Source organism: Hyaena hyaena, unplaced genomic scaffold, assembly GCF_003009895.1.
Source record: "Hyaena hyaena isolate Hyena2069 unplaced genomic scaffold, ASM300989v1 scaffold_504, whole genome shotgun sequence".
Lineage (NCBI taxonomy): Eukaryota > Metazoa > Chordata > Mammalia > Carnivora > Hyaenidae > Hyaena > Hyaena hyaena.
In genome coordinates this window covers 599,577-618,583 of record NW_024081137.1, presented here as the reverse complement: position 1 = coordinate 618,583, position 19,007 = coordinate 599,577, and the positions used below count along the sequence as shown (strand labels likewise).

Genomic DNA, 19,007 nt, shown 5'->3' with positions numbered 1-19,007 from the left:
AGGGAATGGCAAGAAGGGAAGAGCAAAGCAATTAGTTTCCAGGAATGACTGTTTCAAACAGTGTATCTGCTGTAGCCTTCCCATGTTCAGGAGCGTCCGTATCTCTACATTTACTCATGAGGCTGAATCGTTTATTACAGGCTTCTCTATCAGTTGTTTTTCTTTATGAATTTCCTGGTTGTATCCTTTGCCAAGTTTGCGATGGGTCAAATTTATCATTGTAGTATCATTGATTTGTAATGGCTCCTTTTATACCAAGAATATGTTCACATATGTTGCAGACAATTCTGTTTGTGTTTGCTTTTTAATTGCCTTGTGATATTTTTAGTGTAGTGATTAAGAGCAGAGGCTTTGAGACGGATCTTTGCCTCAGATCCTGTTTGGTGACATATTATCTGTGTACTTTAGTCAGCTTGCTTGTACATATTCTTGTGGTTATTTCTGTGGTTCTTTTCATCTCAATAAAAGAGTAGATGTAAAGAATAAATTGAATAATGCAAGTTCACTGTAGAAACTTGGGAAAACACAGATAACTTTAAAAAAAATCATGCATAGAGCCTTTACCTATTCTCATTTTCACATAGGTATGTTAGCAAGTAGTTAAGTGTTATGTAATCACAGTGTGGATACAGTTTAGTAACAAGTTATTGTCCTATAATATATTGCAAATATTTTTCTTGGCTAATATGTATGTTCATGTTTTCATTTCTAATTGTTGTACGGTATTCCATTGCATTTATGTGCTGTAATTTCTCTGCTTCCTTATTTTTAATTAAATCAATTCCATTTTTTAATTATTGAAAATGTTATAATGAATGCTCCATGATTATGTCTAATAAAGAGAAATTTATGTCAATGGGTTAGTAAATCTTTAAGGTTAATCTTTGTATATTCTGTAGCTTTATCCACACTAGGTATTATCTGTTTTCTTTTATCTTTTTCTTTTTTGCCAGTTTGATATGTGAAATGTTATCTTATTTAAATTTGCATTTCTTTTGGCTACTAGTAATTTAAGCATATTTTATGTATTTATTTTTTGATAAACTGCCCTATTTCTTTGCTAATTTTTCAAATAGGGTGTTTATTTTTTTCTTCTTAAAAATTGTTTTTTTAATTAAAAGATTTTTTAATCTTTATTTATTTTTGAGAGAGAAACAGAATGCAAATGGGAAAGGAACAGAGAGAGAGGGAGACAGAACGTGAAGTAGGCTCCACGCTTCAAGCTTTCAGCACAGAGCCTGATGTGGTGCTCAAACCCATGAACTGTGAGATCATGACCTGAGCCAAGGTTGGATGCTTAACTGACTGAGCCACCCAGGCTCCCCAACCCACCCCACCCCGCCTTTTTAAATCTTTATTTATTTTGAGAGAGACAGAGTGTGAGCAGAGGAGGGGCAGAGAGAGAGGGAGACACAAACTCTGAAACAGGCTCTAGGCTCACAGCTGTCAGCACGGAGCTCAATGCGGGGCTTGAACCCACAAAACTCGAGATCATGACCTGAGCCAAAGTCGGGCGCTTAATCGACAGAGCCACCCTGGTGCCCCATTTATTTTTTTTCTTACAGATTTTCAAGAGCATTTATCTATTGCAAGGACCTTAATCCTTTATTATACATATTACAGATATTTTTCTACTTTTTAAAATTGTTTTTGGTTCAAGGAAAATTCTGGTTTTAAAAATAAGTATAGCCAAAAGATACATGCAAAAAAAAAATAAGTATAGCCATCTTTATTTTTTACTTTTAAAGATTATATAGTTATGAATATTTTTTCAAGTGCTTTTGTGTTTTTGTTTTCTTCAAACAAATTTGAAGTTTCTATCTAAAATTTACATTCAAATGTAGAAACGGGCTGCATGAGGGCAGTAGTTTTGTCTGTCTTATTCCTTACTGCTGGCAGTGTTCATGGTACGTCAGAGGCAGGTACTACGTATTTGTCAAATAAATGACATCGGTCTTTAAAATTCATATCATTATAAAATAGGTAATAGAAATGTAATTTCCTTAACCTGTTCAAGAAGCTAGGAATGCATTTTCTAAAATGTATAATTTATTTTTTTCTTTGTCCAGCACATTGTTCCTTTCACCTATTGAATTCTTGCTTATCTTTAGATCTCAGTGCAAGCATTGTTTGTGTAGGAAAGCCTTCTGTGGTAATCTGTTCACAAGGTCACATTCCAAGTTAAGTTTTCCTAACATTGTCTTTGGCACACCTCTAGTGTCATAGTTGTGTGTGCAGTTACTTAGATATTTATTTTCCCCATCAGTACCAAACAGGCAGAAACTTGATGTGTCTCTTCTCATCACTGTACCCCACTGCCTAGCACATACTATGTATTTCATAAGTTTTTAATGCTTTTGAGTTGGCAAATAAGTGGACAAACTCACAAAAATCACTTACCATGCTTGGTCCTCTCCAAGACTTTATTTTCTGAATTATTAGTCTTTGTCTTGTTGTACGTCCCATACAAATTTAATATCCCTTTATTTTTTAATAAGGTATTTTTTTAATGTTTGTTTATTTTGAGAGAGAGTGTGAGAAGTGATGGAGCAGAGAGAGAGGGAGAGGGAGAGCGAATCCTAAGCAGGCTCTGTGCCATCAACGCAAAGCCCAAAGTGGGGCTTGACCCCATGAACTGAAACGTGAGATCATGACCTGAACCTGTAATCAGGAGTCACATTCTTAACCAACTGAGCCATCCAGCTGTCCCTAATAACAAACCTTCATTCATTTTATTTTATTTTTTAATGTTTATTTTTGAGAGAGAGAGACTGCACGTGCAAGCATGCATACAAGTGGGGGAGGTGCAGAGAGAGGGAGGGACACAATCTGAAACAGGCTCCTCCAGGCTCTGAGCTGTCAGCACAGAGCCTAATGCAAGGCTCGAACTGGGAATGGTGAGATAATGATCTAGACTGAAGTCGGATGCTTAACCAGCTGAGCCACCCAGGTGCCCCCAACCTAATAACAAACCTTTAAAACACATTTCAATGTCTCTTAGATTATGGTGACTTCCCACATAGTTGCCTACAATAATTTTGTCTTGGTTTTAAAACCTTCCTGATTATCCTCACACATTAATTCTCCTAGTTGAATTTTATCATTTCTCAAGTGAAAAAGTGTGTGTGTGTGTGTGTGTGTGTGTATTGGTTTGGGGGCAAGGAGTTGTTTTCACTTTATAAAGTGAGAGATTGTGTATTTATAATAAAATATACAAACTTTAATTCAGTTTGGTTATGTAGCTTTTATTTACTTGAATACTTTTTATTTTCCTCAGTTATTTTTTAAATTTTATTCTTCTAGAACCTGAACATTTCATGCTAGGGTTTTTCTTGGACATTTTTATGCAGAAAGAGTTAACTCAGCAGGTTTGGGTTTGCTGTTGTTTTAAGGGTCTGCTTGCACAGTTCTCTCTTGGCTGCTGTCTAAGTACTTAGGTTTTGAAATGTATCCTGTGGTGCCAAGTGGTAAGGTTACCTGGTGTGCCAAGGGTACTGAATTTCTCTGGGCCGGCCTACCTGGACTCTCTTCCTTTTTTTTTTTTTCTTTTTTCTTTTTTTTTTTAAATCATCTGATTTATGGTGTGCATCCACTTTCCTTCTGGGGGTTTTTAATGATTGTGGCTGATCATGATGGCACAGTGTGTGACCAGGCTCTGAAAAATCCTTGAACCTGGAGTCTCCAGGAATTTTGCTAGGTGGAAACACAACCAGCATGTTCCTGCAGTTCAGTGCTGGGGAATATTGGAAACGTAGAGGTGCATTTTCCCAGACATCACCTGATGTCTTTTCTTTTTAGTTTCATTAGTTTGCGTTTCTTCTTTGGTGTTTCCCAGTTGTCCCAACAGTGTCCTCTCCAAATGATAATTCTGTGTACTTATATATATATATATTTTTTTTTACAATATCCCTCGAAATTTATTTTTGTCATATTACATTGATCAGATCTTCGAGAACAACATTGAAGGATATAATTGATGTCAACAAACTGCTTAACTTCTGTCGGGTAGTGATAGTGTTTAAAATGAAATACCTTTTTTATTATCTTTAGCTTGATACTCTTTATTCTGTTATAAGGAAGTATCCCTCAGCATCTAGTTTATTTACAATTTCTTCAGAAGCAAATGTACATTTTATTAAATGTCTTTTTTGGCATCTGTTGAGATGATCCAGGGCATTTTATATGTATGTGTATATATATATATAATATATACATTGTATGTATATAATATTTCTGAGAGAGAGTGAGCCTGAACAGGGGAGGGCATTGTATGTATATAATATATACATTGTGTATGTATATATAATAATATATATATATATATATTTCTGAGAGAGAGAGAGAAACAGGGTGAATAGGGGAGGGTCAGAGAGAGAGGGACACACAGAATCTGAAACAGGCTCCAGACTCTGAGCTAGCTGTCAGCACAGAGCCTGACGTGGGGCTTGAGCCCACAAACCATGAGATCATAGCCTGAGCCGAAGTTGGACGCTTAACTGACTGAGCCACCCAGGCGCCCCTCAGTTTCCCATTTTAAATGTTAAGCTCATCCAAAAACATTCTTACAGAAATACCTGGAAAAGTGTTTGACTGATAACCTGGGCATCCATGGCCAGTCAAGTTGACACATAAAATGAACCATGTTGAAGTCACAGATAATGCCGTAGTAAAACGGATCGGTCCACCATTCTCTGAACTCTTGATACTTGTTTCTGAACTTTCAATCTTGTTGTTCCCCAAACTTGGATCATTTTCCCCTTTTCATCTACCAGACACCACGTATTCTCCAGACTTGCTTCAGTGTAGCCACTAATTGATGATCTTTTTATGTCTTTTGTCTTTAATTATACATTTTGGGTATTTCATGGATGTGAGTTTTTGTTTCTTAAACTCAGTGGATTGTTTTCTAGGGATAGTAACTATATTTTTTCTTTTAGCTCTTTCTCCTTTAAGTGGCAAGTATTGAATATATAGATAGTAGCCTTTATTCAACAACAATATACATTTAATGTGAGACACAAAGTAGGCCCTGGCAATATAAACATGAGTAACACAGAACTAGTTTTCTGGTAGTAGGAAGTATATAAAAAGTGGTTATAATACAATGTAGTACTATAGTAAAGGGCTGGAAAAGTACTTTAGGAACCCAAATGAAATGATCATCATTATCTTTTTTTTTTTTTTGAGAGAGACAATGCATGAGTGGGGGAGATGGGCACAGAGAGAGAGAGAGAGAGAGAGAGAGAATCCTAAGCAGGCTCCATGTTCAGTGGGAAGCCTGATGTGGGCCTCAGTCCCATGACCCTGGGATCATGACTTGAGAGGAAATCAAGAGTCAGATGCTCAGCCAACTGAGTCACCCAGGCACCCTGATAATTATTATCTTTATCATGTAGACTCACAGAAGATTTTGTCAAAGGAGTCACATTTTCATCTAGTCGAAAATGAGTAACTAGGTACATTCACAGCTGCAGGTTGAGGGAAACATTTTAGGTAGAGTCAATGGAATACAGAAGTGCAGAATTAGGGACAAAAAGAATGTTTAAGAAATGTGAGGTCTCTGTAACTTAGTATAAGGCTTATGAGTGTTTGGGAAAGAAGGGGCACGCTAGAACTTAAAACACTTTGTATGCCATTTATCCCCGCAGGCAATAGTAACCAGCAGAAGTCTTCAAGGGAAGGGGCGATGTATTATTTATTTTAATGTTGGTTTATTTTTGAGAGAAAGAGAGGGAGAAGAAGCAGGCTCTGCGCTGACAGCAGAGAGCTCCATGCGGATCTGAGACTCATGAACCATGAGATCCTGACCTGAGCCGAAGTCAGATGCTTAACTGAATCACCCCGGTGCTCCCATACTTTTATTTTTTGAAGGTAATTCTGGGAATAGTATGGAAGGTGGCCTTAAGTAGGAAGAAAAAGTAGGAGATGGAATAATTAAGGTCATTTTAACAATTTAGTTGAGAGATATTGAGGGCTTAAATTAGGTAATGAGGAGAAAGAATGGAACCTGAATTTTTGAAGAGGTATTTTTAAGGTTGAATCAACAGAAATTGGTTATGCTTTTGGGAGAAGGAGAAATTGGAGCAGAGGAGGAGCTAAGGGAAAATGAATATGTAGAAGGTATGAGTGTTAGGGAAAAAGTCCTTGCAACTTTGAAGATTTCAGGCTAGAAGATAGAGTGAATGTTGGTGGACTGAAATCAGAATTTGGTCAGATCTGTAATGTCAAGAAAGGTATGGAGTTGAGTGTTTTGTGTTGCATTTGAGGTGTCTGAGGAGCCGCTAGGAATGCAGATCCAGAAAATGGAAATGAGCCCCAAGGTAAGGGAAGTCACATGGTCCTCAGTTGAGTGCCAACCATGAAGCCAGAGGAGAAGAGGTGATGATCTAGGGAGAGCATGTCAAGTTAAAAGGAGGCTCAAGAGCATTATGATACCTGGCCTTATAAATATTTGATTGACTGATTAATTGTATTACTAATGGGCCATGTTTGAAGCAAAAGAAAAGGGGACATTTCACTGAGAAATCTACAAGATTCTATGCAAGTTCTCATAAGTAAACTGTCATGTTTCAAAACAGGTTATTTAAATGGAGCGTTCTGTGTAGAGCCGCATGACTGAGCCAGTGAGCTAACCTATGTTTGACCCTCAATTCTCGTCTGTAGACAACCCAACTCCATACAGCCTTGCTGTGTTCACTCTTGCTTCACTACAAGGAATGCTCTTTAATAGTAGCTACAGAGATGTTTTTTTTTAGTTAAAAAAATTTTTGGTCAACTAAATGTGGTATTAATCTCTGTATAAGATCTCACCTCTTTCCTTGGCCCCTGCCCACCTCTCTTACCTCATCTTTTACATCTGCCCTCTTGACTCATTGGACCCTGGTGGAGGGCTCCTTCTTTCGGTTCTGGCCTTAGGTCCTGTGTACATGAGGGGTACTTAGTCAATATGAAATGAATGAATGACTCTGCCTTCTAGGTTTCTTGTGAGATGTAAGTGTGAAAATATGTGTGAAGAGCCTGTTAATATGGCTGGTGCATTAGAGGTGTGCAATAAATGCCACTTGTCATTGTTTTTGTTCTTTTGTTATCTACCTGTAGTTCTGATGTGTCTCTATATTTTTCTGTTCTGGCATACCTTTCCAACTCTTCCCTTCCAGCCAACTCACTGTCTTTGGTTTTTGCAGCCCCATAGTCTATAGTCCACGTGTATTGACATCTTTCTTCATTTGGCACTTGAAATGATTTCATTCAGTTCCCGGGACTTTTTCATACATGTCCTCTCCTGGGCAACCCCATTTCTTACTGTGCTTAAATAGTTATATGTAGATTCCTGATCTGAAGGACACTGTCCTCTGGGGGACTTGGTCCCAAGGTTACTGAGAGATTCTTAGAACTCGTAAAGTACTGTCTCGATCACCTCATTATTTTGTGAATTTGGAATCGACAGTTCATAAATGGTAGCCAATACTTATTGAACGCTAACTCTGGGCCAAAGTCCTATGTACTTTATATACATCACTTTGTGAATCTGATTTTATTAGTATTCCTATCTTACACGTACTAACTTGTCCAAGGTCATACAGTTAGTGACTTGAAAGTTAAGATTTAGGCCCAGGTGGTCTAATTTTGCATTCCTGCCCTCAACTATGCGTTTGTAGTCTATAGTGCCCCAGTAGCAGTTTCAGGGTCATAGACTTAACTTTTGTTCTTGAGTGTTTGATTGTAAATTTAAAATAATATGCAGTTATAGTTTTTTTTTTTTTTTTTAATTTAAATTCCAACATTTCTTCCCTACGATTCCACCCTACCATTTCAGGTCTCATTTCACTTATGGCAACTGCTGTTAACAACATTTTCAGGTGTTTTTTTCCCTGTATTGTAAGACCTTTTGTTTTTAACCTCTTAGTGTGATTCTCCTCTCATCTTTTGTCTTCTGAAAAGTCAGCTTTTCCTAGTTAGTTGGTGAAATTAACTGATGGTTGAAAGACTGGCTATCTATCTATCATCAGATGAGTTGACCCTTTAAGATAGATGTTCCACCTCTGTCCCAGGCAAGCTTCTAAAATTAATTAAATTCTTACTTGATTGGAACCCATTTATGTTTCTGAAGGAGACCTATTACAACTCCAGCCTGATGAATTCTTTTGGTTCCCAGGACTAAAGCTGTTATTTCACAATCCATGTATGACTGTATCACCTTGATGTTCTGGAAAAAAATGAACAACAGGCCATCTTGGCTAAGGAAATGGGGTTTGATGCTCTTTCCAGTGCTTGGCTTTATGGTCTCCAGAATCAAATGTTTTCTGAACAATGTGAAGAGAGATTTGTTTCTTGATCCTTATCTTTTCGCTACTTCTCTATTCATGAAGAACTGTAATTTTTAATCAGGAGCACAAAAATATTGCTGTGGAAATGGCCATGCTGTTTAGCACGCAGCAGAACATTTTCCTAAAAAGTGAGGTCACCAGAAGCATGGAGCAGAGAAATCCCAGATGGCACTAATATTTGATTTCATTTTTAGCATGCTCATATTCAGCAGATGGATTGGAAGGCTGACCTCTCTGACACTTCTGCATCACTGCTTGCTACTCCAATTGCCTTTGTGAATGTTTTTTCATGAGGCTTCTCTTGGTACCTCAGAGATTGATGCCTGCTCACCCGCCTGCGTTATGCTTCATTACACCAAGCCTCTGTGTGGTGGAGAGTTGCTGTATTCTATAAGAGGGGAAATCCCAGCTCATCAGTATCTCAGACTTTCCCTGCATTCTCTCAAATTGCTTGTAACATTTCAGAGAGCATTGTCTTAGCTTTCTGGGTATACCTCTGATTTGTATCTGCTGTTTAACTTCTCCTTTTCTAATTTTCCTGTTTTCTTCTGAGATCTAAATTATGAATAATATTCAAAAAAACTCCTCTTCGAGTGACTAAGTTTGATTCTTTCCAACAGTCTAATTATATTCAGGTGAATATTGTTGAATTCTTCCTTGTACTCTTCTGGGGCAAGAAGAACAGACCTAGGCTGGAGTGTCTGACTCTGCCATTTCCTTTACTTTAGCGTTAGCCTCAGTTTCCTTGTTGGTAAATTAGTGATACTATTAGTGCTGAGTAGTTAGGGTTGGAGTGAAAGTTAAACACGGGAATGAACATCATGTGGTTGTCACAGTATTGGCACAGAGTCACCTTTGTTATGCTATTTTTTATGTTACATCAGTTATGGTAGTTTGTGGTATGCTTAATGTATTTTTTTGCATATGCACATAATAGAATATTTTTTTTGCATATTTTGCATATGCACATAAACATAAAACATAACAATTTTGTTTATTTTTTTATTTAGAGTGCATGGGAAGTGAATTGTTAAGGAGGAAGCTTTTAAACCTCAGACTGATGTTTTGTTTCAAGAAGTTTTATTAAATTATTCACTTTTATAGATCCTTACATCATCCACATACCTAGAGATGGCCTCCGTGGGAACGAGGCACTGTCTTCTCTTCCCTCCTGCCCTCTCCATCTAGTTTCTATTTCTGTGACATGGCTAGAGAATGTCATGCAACGTGAACACTCAGCACATTTTTTTTTGTGTTTTTCCTGGCAGGATGACCTGTGTGGCCATTCTGTAAAGTTCTCTGGGAACCCTCAATTCTGAGGAGGATTTGTTTGCCCAAATCCTTACGTGTTGCTCCTTCACACACAACCAGATTTTGGTTCCTGTTTTCATGCAAAGCCTCATTTTGGCTTAGAAAACATTGGATATTTACTAGCCTTTTTGCTTGAAGTAGATCTCCACGCACTCCACTGTGCTGATGAATCTAGGTTTTAGATGACTGGACTGCTATTCTGTGGTGAAACTTTCTTGAGGAAGTTCCTTCTTTTCCCTTTTATAGATCAAACATAAGGCCAGACTACGCAGACTCCAATTTCCATGAGTTCAAGATGCACACCTTCAGTCGGGTTACGTCCTGCAAAGTCTGTCAGATGCTCCTGAGGTAGGCTTGCCCGGTCCTGTTTTTCGGTTTAAAGGAGCTGGGATAATTGCTCAGTGTCTCCAACTTTTCTAATATCCCAGCCAAAATGTTTTGAAGTGGGGAAATTGCCTCAACAGTTTCGAGTCAACAGATCTTTCCTCGGCGTTGTGCCTGGGTGCTCCCTTCTGAGCCCTGGGAGACCCTGGCCCTGAGCAGAGAAGACTTTGTAGGGACCGTGTTCCTTTGTTTTCTTTCTCGTGCTCATGCTTTCCTGTAGGCAGAACTTAGCACCTTTTAACATATCACTCTCTAATTTTACCTTTCAGAGGAACATTTTATCAAGGCTATTTATGTTTTAAGTGTGGCGCCAGAGCACACAAAGAATGTTTGGGAAGAGTAGACAATTGTGGCAGAGTTAATTCTGCTGGTAAGTCATGTTTATTGTTGTGATTCTTCTTTTAATTAGGACATAAAACTTGATAAACATAATTAAGGACTAATTTACTCTTAATTCATGTTTATTGTGACATAACCTGCTTTTGAAATTATCATTTATAAGGACAATTATAAAATTGCTTGAAATTCCCGTGACTTTTATACATATGTGGGGGGCAGAGGCCTCCAGGGGGGCCTTGGAAGGTTTTGTGTCACCCGTTTCGTTCAGCCCAACCCCAAAACTCACTAACGCTGCACAAATATAGCCAAAGCACACAAATGGAATAAAATATATTTTTCATTTCTATCTTTAGTCCTTAAATTTCTCCCTTGTTTCTTAAATATTCAGCTCAGAAATGCTAATGATGCCAGAAGTAAACATCACACATACTAATTCATGATTTAATGAATTGAATACATTGTCATTTTGCAGCATTCAACAAAGAGCATATATCCTTTGGATTTCATGTAAATATTTTCCCCTTGGTTTTTAAAAATAATGCCCCATGATTGTTACATGAGCCAGTTGCTGAGGCTGTTGGCAATTATGCATTCAATAGCCTTTTGCCTCTCTGTGCTTCTCTTGGGCTCTCTTCCTCCTCTTTCTTTTCTGGCCTCTTTATTCTTTCTCTTTCTTCTTCTTTCTCTTTGTCCTTTTCCCCTGAGTTTCTCTTGTGTTTTATCAATAAGACCTTTCAAAATCAGTAAAACTTTTTGAACAGAAGAAAGGGATCTTTAACAGCTTGAGTTCAAAAGGTAGCCATGTCAACCTTTGATTTTCCCAAAGGAAAAGGTGGACATTGAATTATTTTGGATAATATGAAGAAGAATGAAACAGAGAATAATAGCTTATTTCAGAGCTGAGTTCAGAAAATGGGCAGTTGGAGGAAAGGTGTGAATTCCATTAGGGACTAAGATCACAGCACATTCTTCTCACTTTGCTTCACTGGATGGTTTTAAGGTTCCCATAAACCATGAGCTTTCTGTGCTAGGTGTGGGTAGCCGCAAGAAGGATCCCGACGTTAGTTGAGCACCTGCACTGTGCTTGTCCAGTCTGGGCCCTCTGCTGGGCCCTTCCTGCATGTACCTGTTCAGTCCTCAGAATAGCTCCTCCCATTTTCTGATGGGGACCAGCGTGTTCATGCAGTTTGCTCAAAGTCTGCTAAGACAAAGAGACAAGATGAGTACCTACTAATTTTTCTGAAGGTCAGAAACAGTTGACAGAGTTGTCAAATGTAACAGAAGTATTATATATTGTTAGTCTTTAATTGTCCACCTGATACAATTTATCACTTACATTTTTGTTCTGTATTTGTCCCTTCCTTTAATCTCTTTAGGACAGTTCATATATTATGTGCTCATGGTAGGTGAATGTATTTTTATAAACCCCCAGCCCTGTCTTAGGAGTTTCAGTCTGTGAGGAATATGAAATGATCTCATAGTTGGCATGGTTCTTGCATTCTACTGGAATAGTGCAAGACAGTAGTTGAGAGGCACGCAGACATGGTTGAAAATCTCGTTCTACCTTTTGTTACCTACATGAGCTTGAGAAGGTTACCTTAGCATTCTGAGATTTTGTTTATTCTTCTGTAAAATGGAAATTGGAGGATTATCGTGAAGATCAAATGAAATGTTGATGCTTATTAACACAGTGCCAGGCACAATAAAAACTCAGTGTTTTAATCCAAAGTACTTTGATGAGAAGTCTGTTTGTTTTTTTTTTGTTTTTTTTTTTAAAGGGATGGCCTTAATCTACATTTTTGCTGCTGTTTTTATGATCTGGAGCAAATGCAGATAGAAGAAATAGCAAGCACTAAACTTTGAAGTGATATAAATGAGTGATGCTAAAGGACTTTACATTTTCAACTTTTACTTAAAAAAAAAAAAAAAAAAAAGTAGGAAACAGTTGGGAATTCCTGGTCAGGCAGATACTAGAGTGGTGTGTTCCCTGTCTGTCCTCTGCCACCATTCCAGTGTCCTCTGCAACTTCACTGATTAGCTCTGGACTGGGAGACTGTGTGTGATGGCAGTAAGCCCATGAGCTGTGGAGTCTTGGTCTGGTTTGACTCCCACTCCAGAGCTTACTCGCTGGGCGACTTACTAAACCTTTGTAAGTCTTCTTTTCTTCCCTTCTAAAATAGGGATAATAACACCTAGCCTTTAAAAGTCTTTTTTAAAACAAATACAGAGTGCCAGTACTGTTTTAAGTTATTACTGCTGTCAACTCATTTAGACCTATACAAATCTTTTAAAGTTGGCATTGCTGCTGTTCTTACATGGGGGAAAGCTGAGGCACAGAGAAATAAGTATCTTGCCTTAGTTGCTTAACCAATAGAATGAAGATGCAAATCTAGGCAGACCAGCTCCCGAGTTTGTTCTTAACCCCTGAGTTACACTCCCAGTCCTGTGAATTAGTGGTAAGGATATATGTCAAATGTGTGAAATGCACAGTGCCTAAGCCTTGTAAACAACCATAGTAAAAACATGTGCTCGGTTTTTGTCTGAGAAAGGGAAAGGTTTTCTAATTTTTTTTTTTTTTTTTTTTGCAAAAACACTTCTGAATTCAGTTAACTTAGTAACTATGAAATATGTTTAGGTTTCGGTGCTTTGAGGTGCTGTGAGAAATTCAGGCATCCCCGGGACCATGCCTGCCCTTTCGCCATGGGTTGTCTCAGAGCTGGGAGATTGAGACACCTTCAGTTCTAGGATCTCTTATTTTAAGATGAGGGAATGGAGTCATAAAAGTATGATAATAAGGCAGCTAAGAATAAGGCTGTTCGTACCCTGCAGATTGTAGATAATAGTTACTTACTCCCATATCACTTATTAAAGATAGCATCATTCTCTAAGCTCTTTTATAGAATTCACCATACTAAAAAAGCAGGAAAATAATTTTAAGCCTCTGGCTGAATTTACTTCTTGGAGTTTTAAACATTATTCTCTTGCTGTCTTGGGTTTTCTGCCTTGCGTCCAGAGTTGTCTGGTGTCCTCCTGTTTTATGCAGCTGTGTCTTATTCTCTCTTTCCGTCCTTTCCTGCTCAAGATTTTTAAGAGACCGATGGTATTGAATGCTCATAGTCTGTTAATTCCTGCAGTGAGTTAGTAAGAACCTGCCCAGGAGGCTTCCCTGTTTTGCCTCCAGATTAGGGTTCTCTGGGTAGCCCCGATGAACAAAGGGCCACGTTATCCTGAGTGAGGAGGAATCCGTTAGAGCTGTCAGCAGCCCTCTCCCTCACTCCCAAACAGATGCCCTCTAAAAGTTTGAAATTAAGACATTCTGTCCTTGAACCCACCCCTTCTGGAGGTAGTAACTGTGGGTAGAGTGTGAGTTTGAGCTTGGTGAGTGTGGGAAAATAGGTAGATTTTTGAGGATAAGTGTGTGACATAATTTCAGGAGAACTTGACTTTGGGGGGTGGGATCAGCTAAATTTAAAGCAAGTCAGTGGTATTGATTTAAGGCAAACTCAAATAATAGATAATCCAGGTTCCCACATAAAATTTTATCATAGGTAATTTGAGATTGACCTCAACTTGACAGAGCTTTATAACTGTATTGCTTAACATAGTCTTAACTATATTCCCAGGAGACAGAGTGTCTGATAGGCTCAGTATGAGACAGGAGGCTACTTGTGGCCCAGAAATCTGTGCCCAGTAGGAATAGTTACATTATAAACCCTGGGTATTTGAGGTAGAAGGCAGTTCCAGAAAGCCGAGCATGCCATTTTCTCTCGATGTTGGTCCAGGCAGAGAAGAGCAACTAGTTGTACAAAATGACACAATAGCCCAGGAGTTAGATGAAGGTTAGAGAATCTTCCATTCTCTAACTTCTACTTCTCTAATTCTCTAATCTTCTACTTCCATCTTCTTCTTCCATTCTCTAATCTTCTACTTCTAATTGCCAGTTCACTGGTCATCACATTCCAGGCCTTACCTAACTTGAGCTTTCCCTCTTATTTGGCACTATTAACCATTTCCCTTGACACTCTCCTTCATATCTTACCACATCCCTCATGCTGTCCTTTAGATATCTGATTAATTTCCCTGGAATTAGCTATAACGTACACCCAGGTAAATAAGTCACTAGTTCCACGTAAGGGTTTTCTCCTGAACTTTGGATTCAAAAATTCCATCTTCTTCTCACATATCCCTTTCCAGGTGTCCTGCAGTGACCTCAAATTTCACATGTCTAAAACCAACCTCATTAGTCATTAACAGAAGCTTCCTCTACCTACTCCTTGTTTTAGTTAAAAGCCCAACATCCATTCACTCACCTGAACCTGGATGTGAGCCTTGATTCCCACCTCTCTCATCTTCATTCACTCACCCGTCCTTCTTAGCTCTCCTAAGGCTCTCTCGAATCCACTGAGACAGTATTGCTATAGTTAAAAAAAAAAAAAAAAAATCTCAGTCATTTGTTTGGACAGTTGCAAAAGTCTCCTAACTCCCTGCTGTTAATCATACTCTTTCTGTATGATTTCCAAATGATCTTTATTAAAATCAATTCTGATTGTGAGATTCTACTGCTCCCTATACCTTCCATTCCTTACAGAGTAGTGTCCAAACTTCAGTTAGACGGGAGCCTCTCACTGATGAGAACCATACTTAACTGATGCCCTTACCTCTGAGAAGCCATGGTAGATGGATGAGTGAGGGGACAGACAGCGACAAGTCTGAGGGAGTGACAGGTGATGAGTGACAGACAAACAGATGGACAGTGTAATGAGGAAAAGTGTGGCAGTAGGCTTTCTGGGCTCTGAGGATCACTGTAGTGTTAGAACTGGAAGCAGGAGGCTGTGGGAGATTGAACAGGTTTTGATTCTGCACTTGTGAAGACTAGAGCCCAAGTTGATGAAGGATAAGTGTAATGAAAACCTTATCTGAATCTCTGGAGGATATGTTAAGAATTGAAGATAGAAAATTTGGTAGAACCTTTGCATTCCTTTCTAGTATTTATGCAAGGAAAGGCTCATGCTCTGAGCATCAATCATCAGACCTTTGATAGGGGAGCCCAGGTTAGGTTAATAAGTAGTAAGAAACAGAACCAGATCACAGAACACCTGATGAGAAAAATACCTCAATTTCTGGGGAAGTATACTCCCTGATCCAGTCAATCCCATTTTTAGAATTCTTGCTGGGGTTTTACTGGTTCCTCTCCTTGAAATACATTCCCTTTTCTCCCTACAGTTATAAGATCTACTCTTCCTTTATTTCCTCTCCAAGCCCTTTGTTGATCATTGAACCTCACCTTAGCCACCCAACAGTAGTGTGAATTAAATTGTTCTCTAATTAGTTGGTATGTAGGTTTTATTTATTTGCTGTTAGGCAACTAAAACCCTCCTAAAATACTCTTTGGCTTTACATAAACACTTATTTTTCATACATGCAATCTTGGCTGTCGGTTCCAAAGCCATCCAAGGTAGCTCCCTTCCAAGAAATGGCTTCAGGATCCAAGCTGGTTCCATCATGTGACTCTGCAAATTCAACACATGGCTTCCTAGTATCTGCTCTTAAAACCTCATAGGCTGAAATGAATACCACTTTCTTCCCCTTTTAATCACAGTGTATTGGTTAAACACAGTTACACGGCCTCAACTTAATGACATGGGAAGGCGGACAGTGTAGTGGAATACACGGACTGTTTGGTGGGCACTTTTCATTTCCTCTAGTAGATTATGTGTTCCTTCCTGTGGGGAACTTATTTCTCATTTTTGTCTTCATCCCTTAGTACCAAGTCCAAAGTCAGGGTGCTTAACTTCAAGTTGTTACTCCTTTTTCCCTAGCAGGGATATCTCTGCTCAAGTAGTCTTTAATAGTGTTGGATGTGGCTAGATACTAACCAGTCAGCATGTGAAATAGCTCTTAGGCATTTCTTTTTGTGGAACTTAAGCCTTACTTGGATGTTGTCTTCCCTGAGTTCAGAAACCTTTTATATTTCATGCTCTATCTCCCTTAAATTTACTCTAGTTTTCATTCATCTTCGAAATAATTACTTGGCAAAAATGCAGTGCATTTCTGAATGAAGTAATTCATTCATATTAATATTTAACTATGACAGATTATTAACTCAAGTGCATTTGAAATATTTAAAAAAAGGTGTTTTACGTTTTCTTTTTGTATTTATAAGACAAACTGTGTAACTTGGAAACAAATGTGAAGGTTGGGTGATTAGTTTATGGCTTAACATTTGAGAATTTGCATGGAAAAGAAGAGCAGGCAATTTCCCTCTCTCTTTTTCACTGAACTTGAGTTGACTCCTTCTCATTCACCATGACAGCCTCAATGATGAACACGTACGTGGACTCTGAAGTGTGCTGCCAAAACTTTCCAACCTTAATAATGAATAGGTATGAACTTCATTATATGAGACTCAACAAGTCTCTGCAAAGCCGATGTAATTCTAGAGTGGCATTTCTTTCTCCCAGCACCCCACCATAAGGGTCTAATCTGAAACTGCGACCTTTTGGGGGCACTTGTGTTTTTCTTCCACTGAATTCTGTTGGTCCCCTTCTTACCCTGACTCTGATCAATATAGCTTGTTTTGCAGCCTCTCAGTTTGAACAAAGAAAGTCGCACTGGAAGGCAAATATTGCTGGAGCAGACAACTTCGGTTTAATGCATCTTTTCCTTTAGTGGGAATGCAAGCCTCAGCTGCTCTAATATTTAACCGAAGCAGGTCCCCATTTGCTTCTCTGTTTAATCGCTCTTTTATCTAGGCCAGCTGCTGCTCCTGCTGCTGCTATAGCCATTCCTAGTTGGAAGGAAGTTGCCTTGGTATCCTAATGGTTTAAACCTGCAGGATTTGCTACCTAGAACCTCCACCCCAAATGGCATCTGAACTAGCTTTTTTATTAATAGTATTGCGGTATTTTATCCTAAGAGGTAAGCTTTTAGAACATAGTTTTATTTCAGCCTTGTACCACTAGGCATTTTTATCAGATTGCTTTTATATGAACTGAGGCTTGGTCATTGATTTCATAACCAAAAACTGACTTTGGGTCTACTTCATATCACTTAAAGCCTTTCCCATAAATTACCCCCCCTTTTTTTTAATTTACAAGAAAATTTTATACTCAAGGTTAGTTATTATTCCTTCCACAGAACTGTTTGTATCAGCTTAATGAAATACTAATGATTATTAAAGTGGACTGGAAAATATTATGTGGTCTGTTAGAGCTCTTAAAAAGACTTGAAATCAAACTCTCTCACCAAGCATTTAAAGTTTTTTTTTCTACACAATATTATTTTAGATCTGAGTGGTGAACATAACATTTGTTTAACTTCAAAATTTGATCACTTCGACTGTCTTTTAGTTTTAATGTTTGACAAAAATAGCATGTTAGCCATGATGAAAACGCACCTTCAAAAGCTATACTGGTTATTACTTTCTGTGGCCCCTTTTGAGACAAACATTCTTACTGGACATTGATTTGTTTAGTCTTAAATAGAACTTCAGATAAGAGAATGAGCAAATTGTGCAATATTGTATGTTTTGAGAGCCACTTGTATTGGAAAAACAAATCTAATAGGACTTAAGTTTTTGTTTAAACAAATGAATTGTATTAAGTGAATCTAAAGCCTCAGTAGAAAACATTTCTTTTACACAAATCTGCACATTGAAGCCTATGCTGGTTTTGAAGATGGCGTTCTGCAAAGCCTCCAAGCACCTCAGTAACTCCCCTTCTCTGAATTACATCAAACCAGTTGGGACTTGATGAAAGAATGTGAGGTATAAACCCCTTGAGGGCCTGTGAGTCACCATCTAGAAAAGCTCTTGAAAGGGTAAGAACATTTTGTAGTTTGATCAATAGGAGTCTGAGAATAGGCTGCGGGGTAAAGACAAGTTGAGGATTAAAAACTTTTGGAAACTTGAAGAATTGAATTACTCTCCTAAGGAAGTTCCCAGGAGAAAAAGAGACAGAAAGACTTTTTCATCAGATCTCAAGCAGCAGCCTCTCAGAATTTGGTCAGAATTCAGCTAAAATAGATTTGATGGTCATCAGCGCTTATTATCTTAATCTTGATGCAGACACACAGAGCATTTTTTAGGGACCCAAATAACTGCTGTAGTAGTTTTGGGTACCTATTTAGAGGAGGTTGAACATGGTTCAACTTGAACTTTGAAATTAGAGCAACTTTTCCATAGAGTATTTCATTGGAAGAGGTTCTTACTCTATTTCTCTAGCCAGATTGAGCTTTTACTTTGATAATGTACGAAGCAATGCTGGCAGTTGGGTCTCCCTCTCTCCTCGCTGTTACTGTAGTATAAGTTAACAAGCTGTTGCGTTAGTATGGTTATGAGAATTTAGATTTTGTTTATAAAGGAGGCAATCAGTTCAATGCTGTGTCCTCTAGGGCAAGTACAAAAGTAATAAGAATTGCTGAACTCAAAACAGGTTCTAAGTTATTTCAAGTCCTTTGGGTTTTACCCTATTCTTAGAAAATTTACAGAGTCCTATCATGAGATATAGGTAAATAGAAGCTGAGACTTTCAAGAGCCACTGTGCTAGACTCAGCATGAGCAGATCAGAGTGTGGATTTGTCCATACCAAGTCTGTGGAGGAAGTGGGCCTCTTTCCTGGGTGACAGGCTGTAGAAGGTAGACAAAGT

The 19,007-nt window shown here is 38.4% G+C and overlaps 1 protein-coding gene across 1 annotated transcript in view; it reads left to right on the top strand.

Moving 5' to 3' along the window:
* Positions 1 to 19,007, top strand: part of VAV3 (vav guanine nucleotide exchange factor 3) — a 353,383-nt gene that overhangs the window by 217,857 nt on the left and 116,519 nt on the right. The window contains exons 16-17 of the mRNA XM_039254969.1: positions 9,885 to 9,986; positions 10,292 to 10,392. Coding sequence (XP_039110900.1) covers positions 9,885 to 9,986; positions 10,292 to 10,392 — 203 coding nt within the window. The remainder of the gene's footprint in view (positions 1 to 9,884; positions 9,987 to 10,291; positions 10,393 to 19,007) is intronic.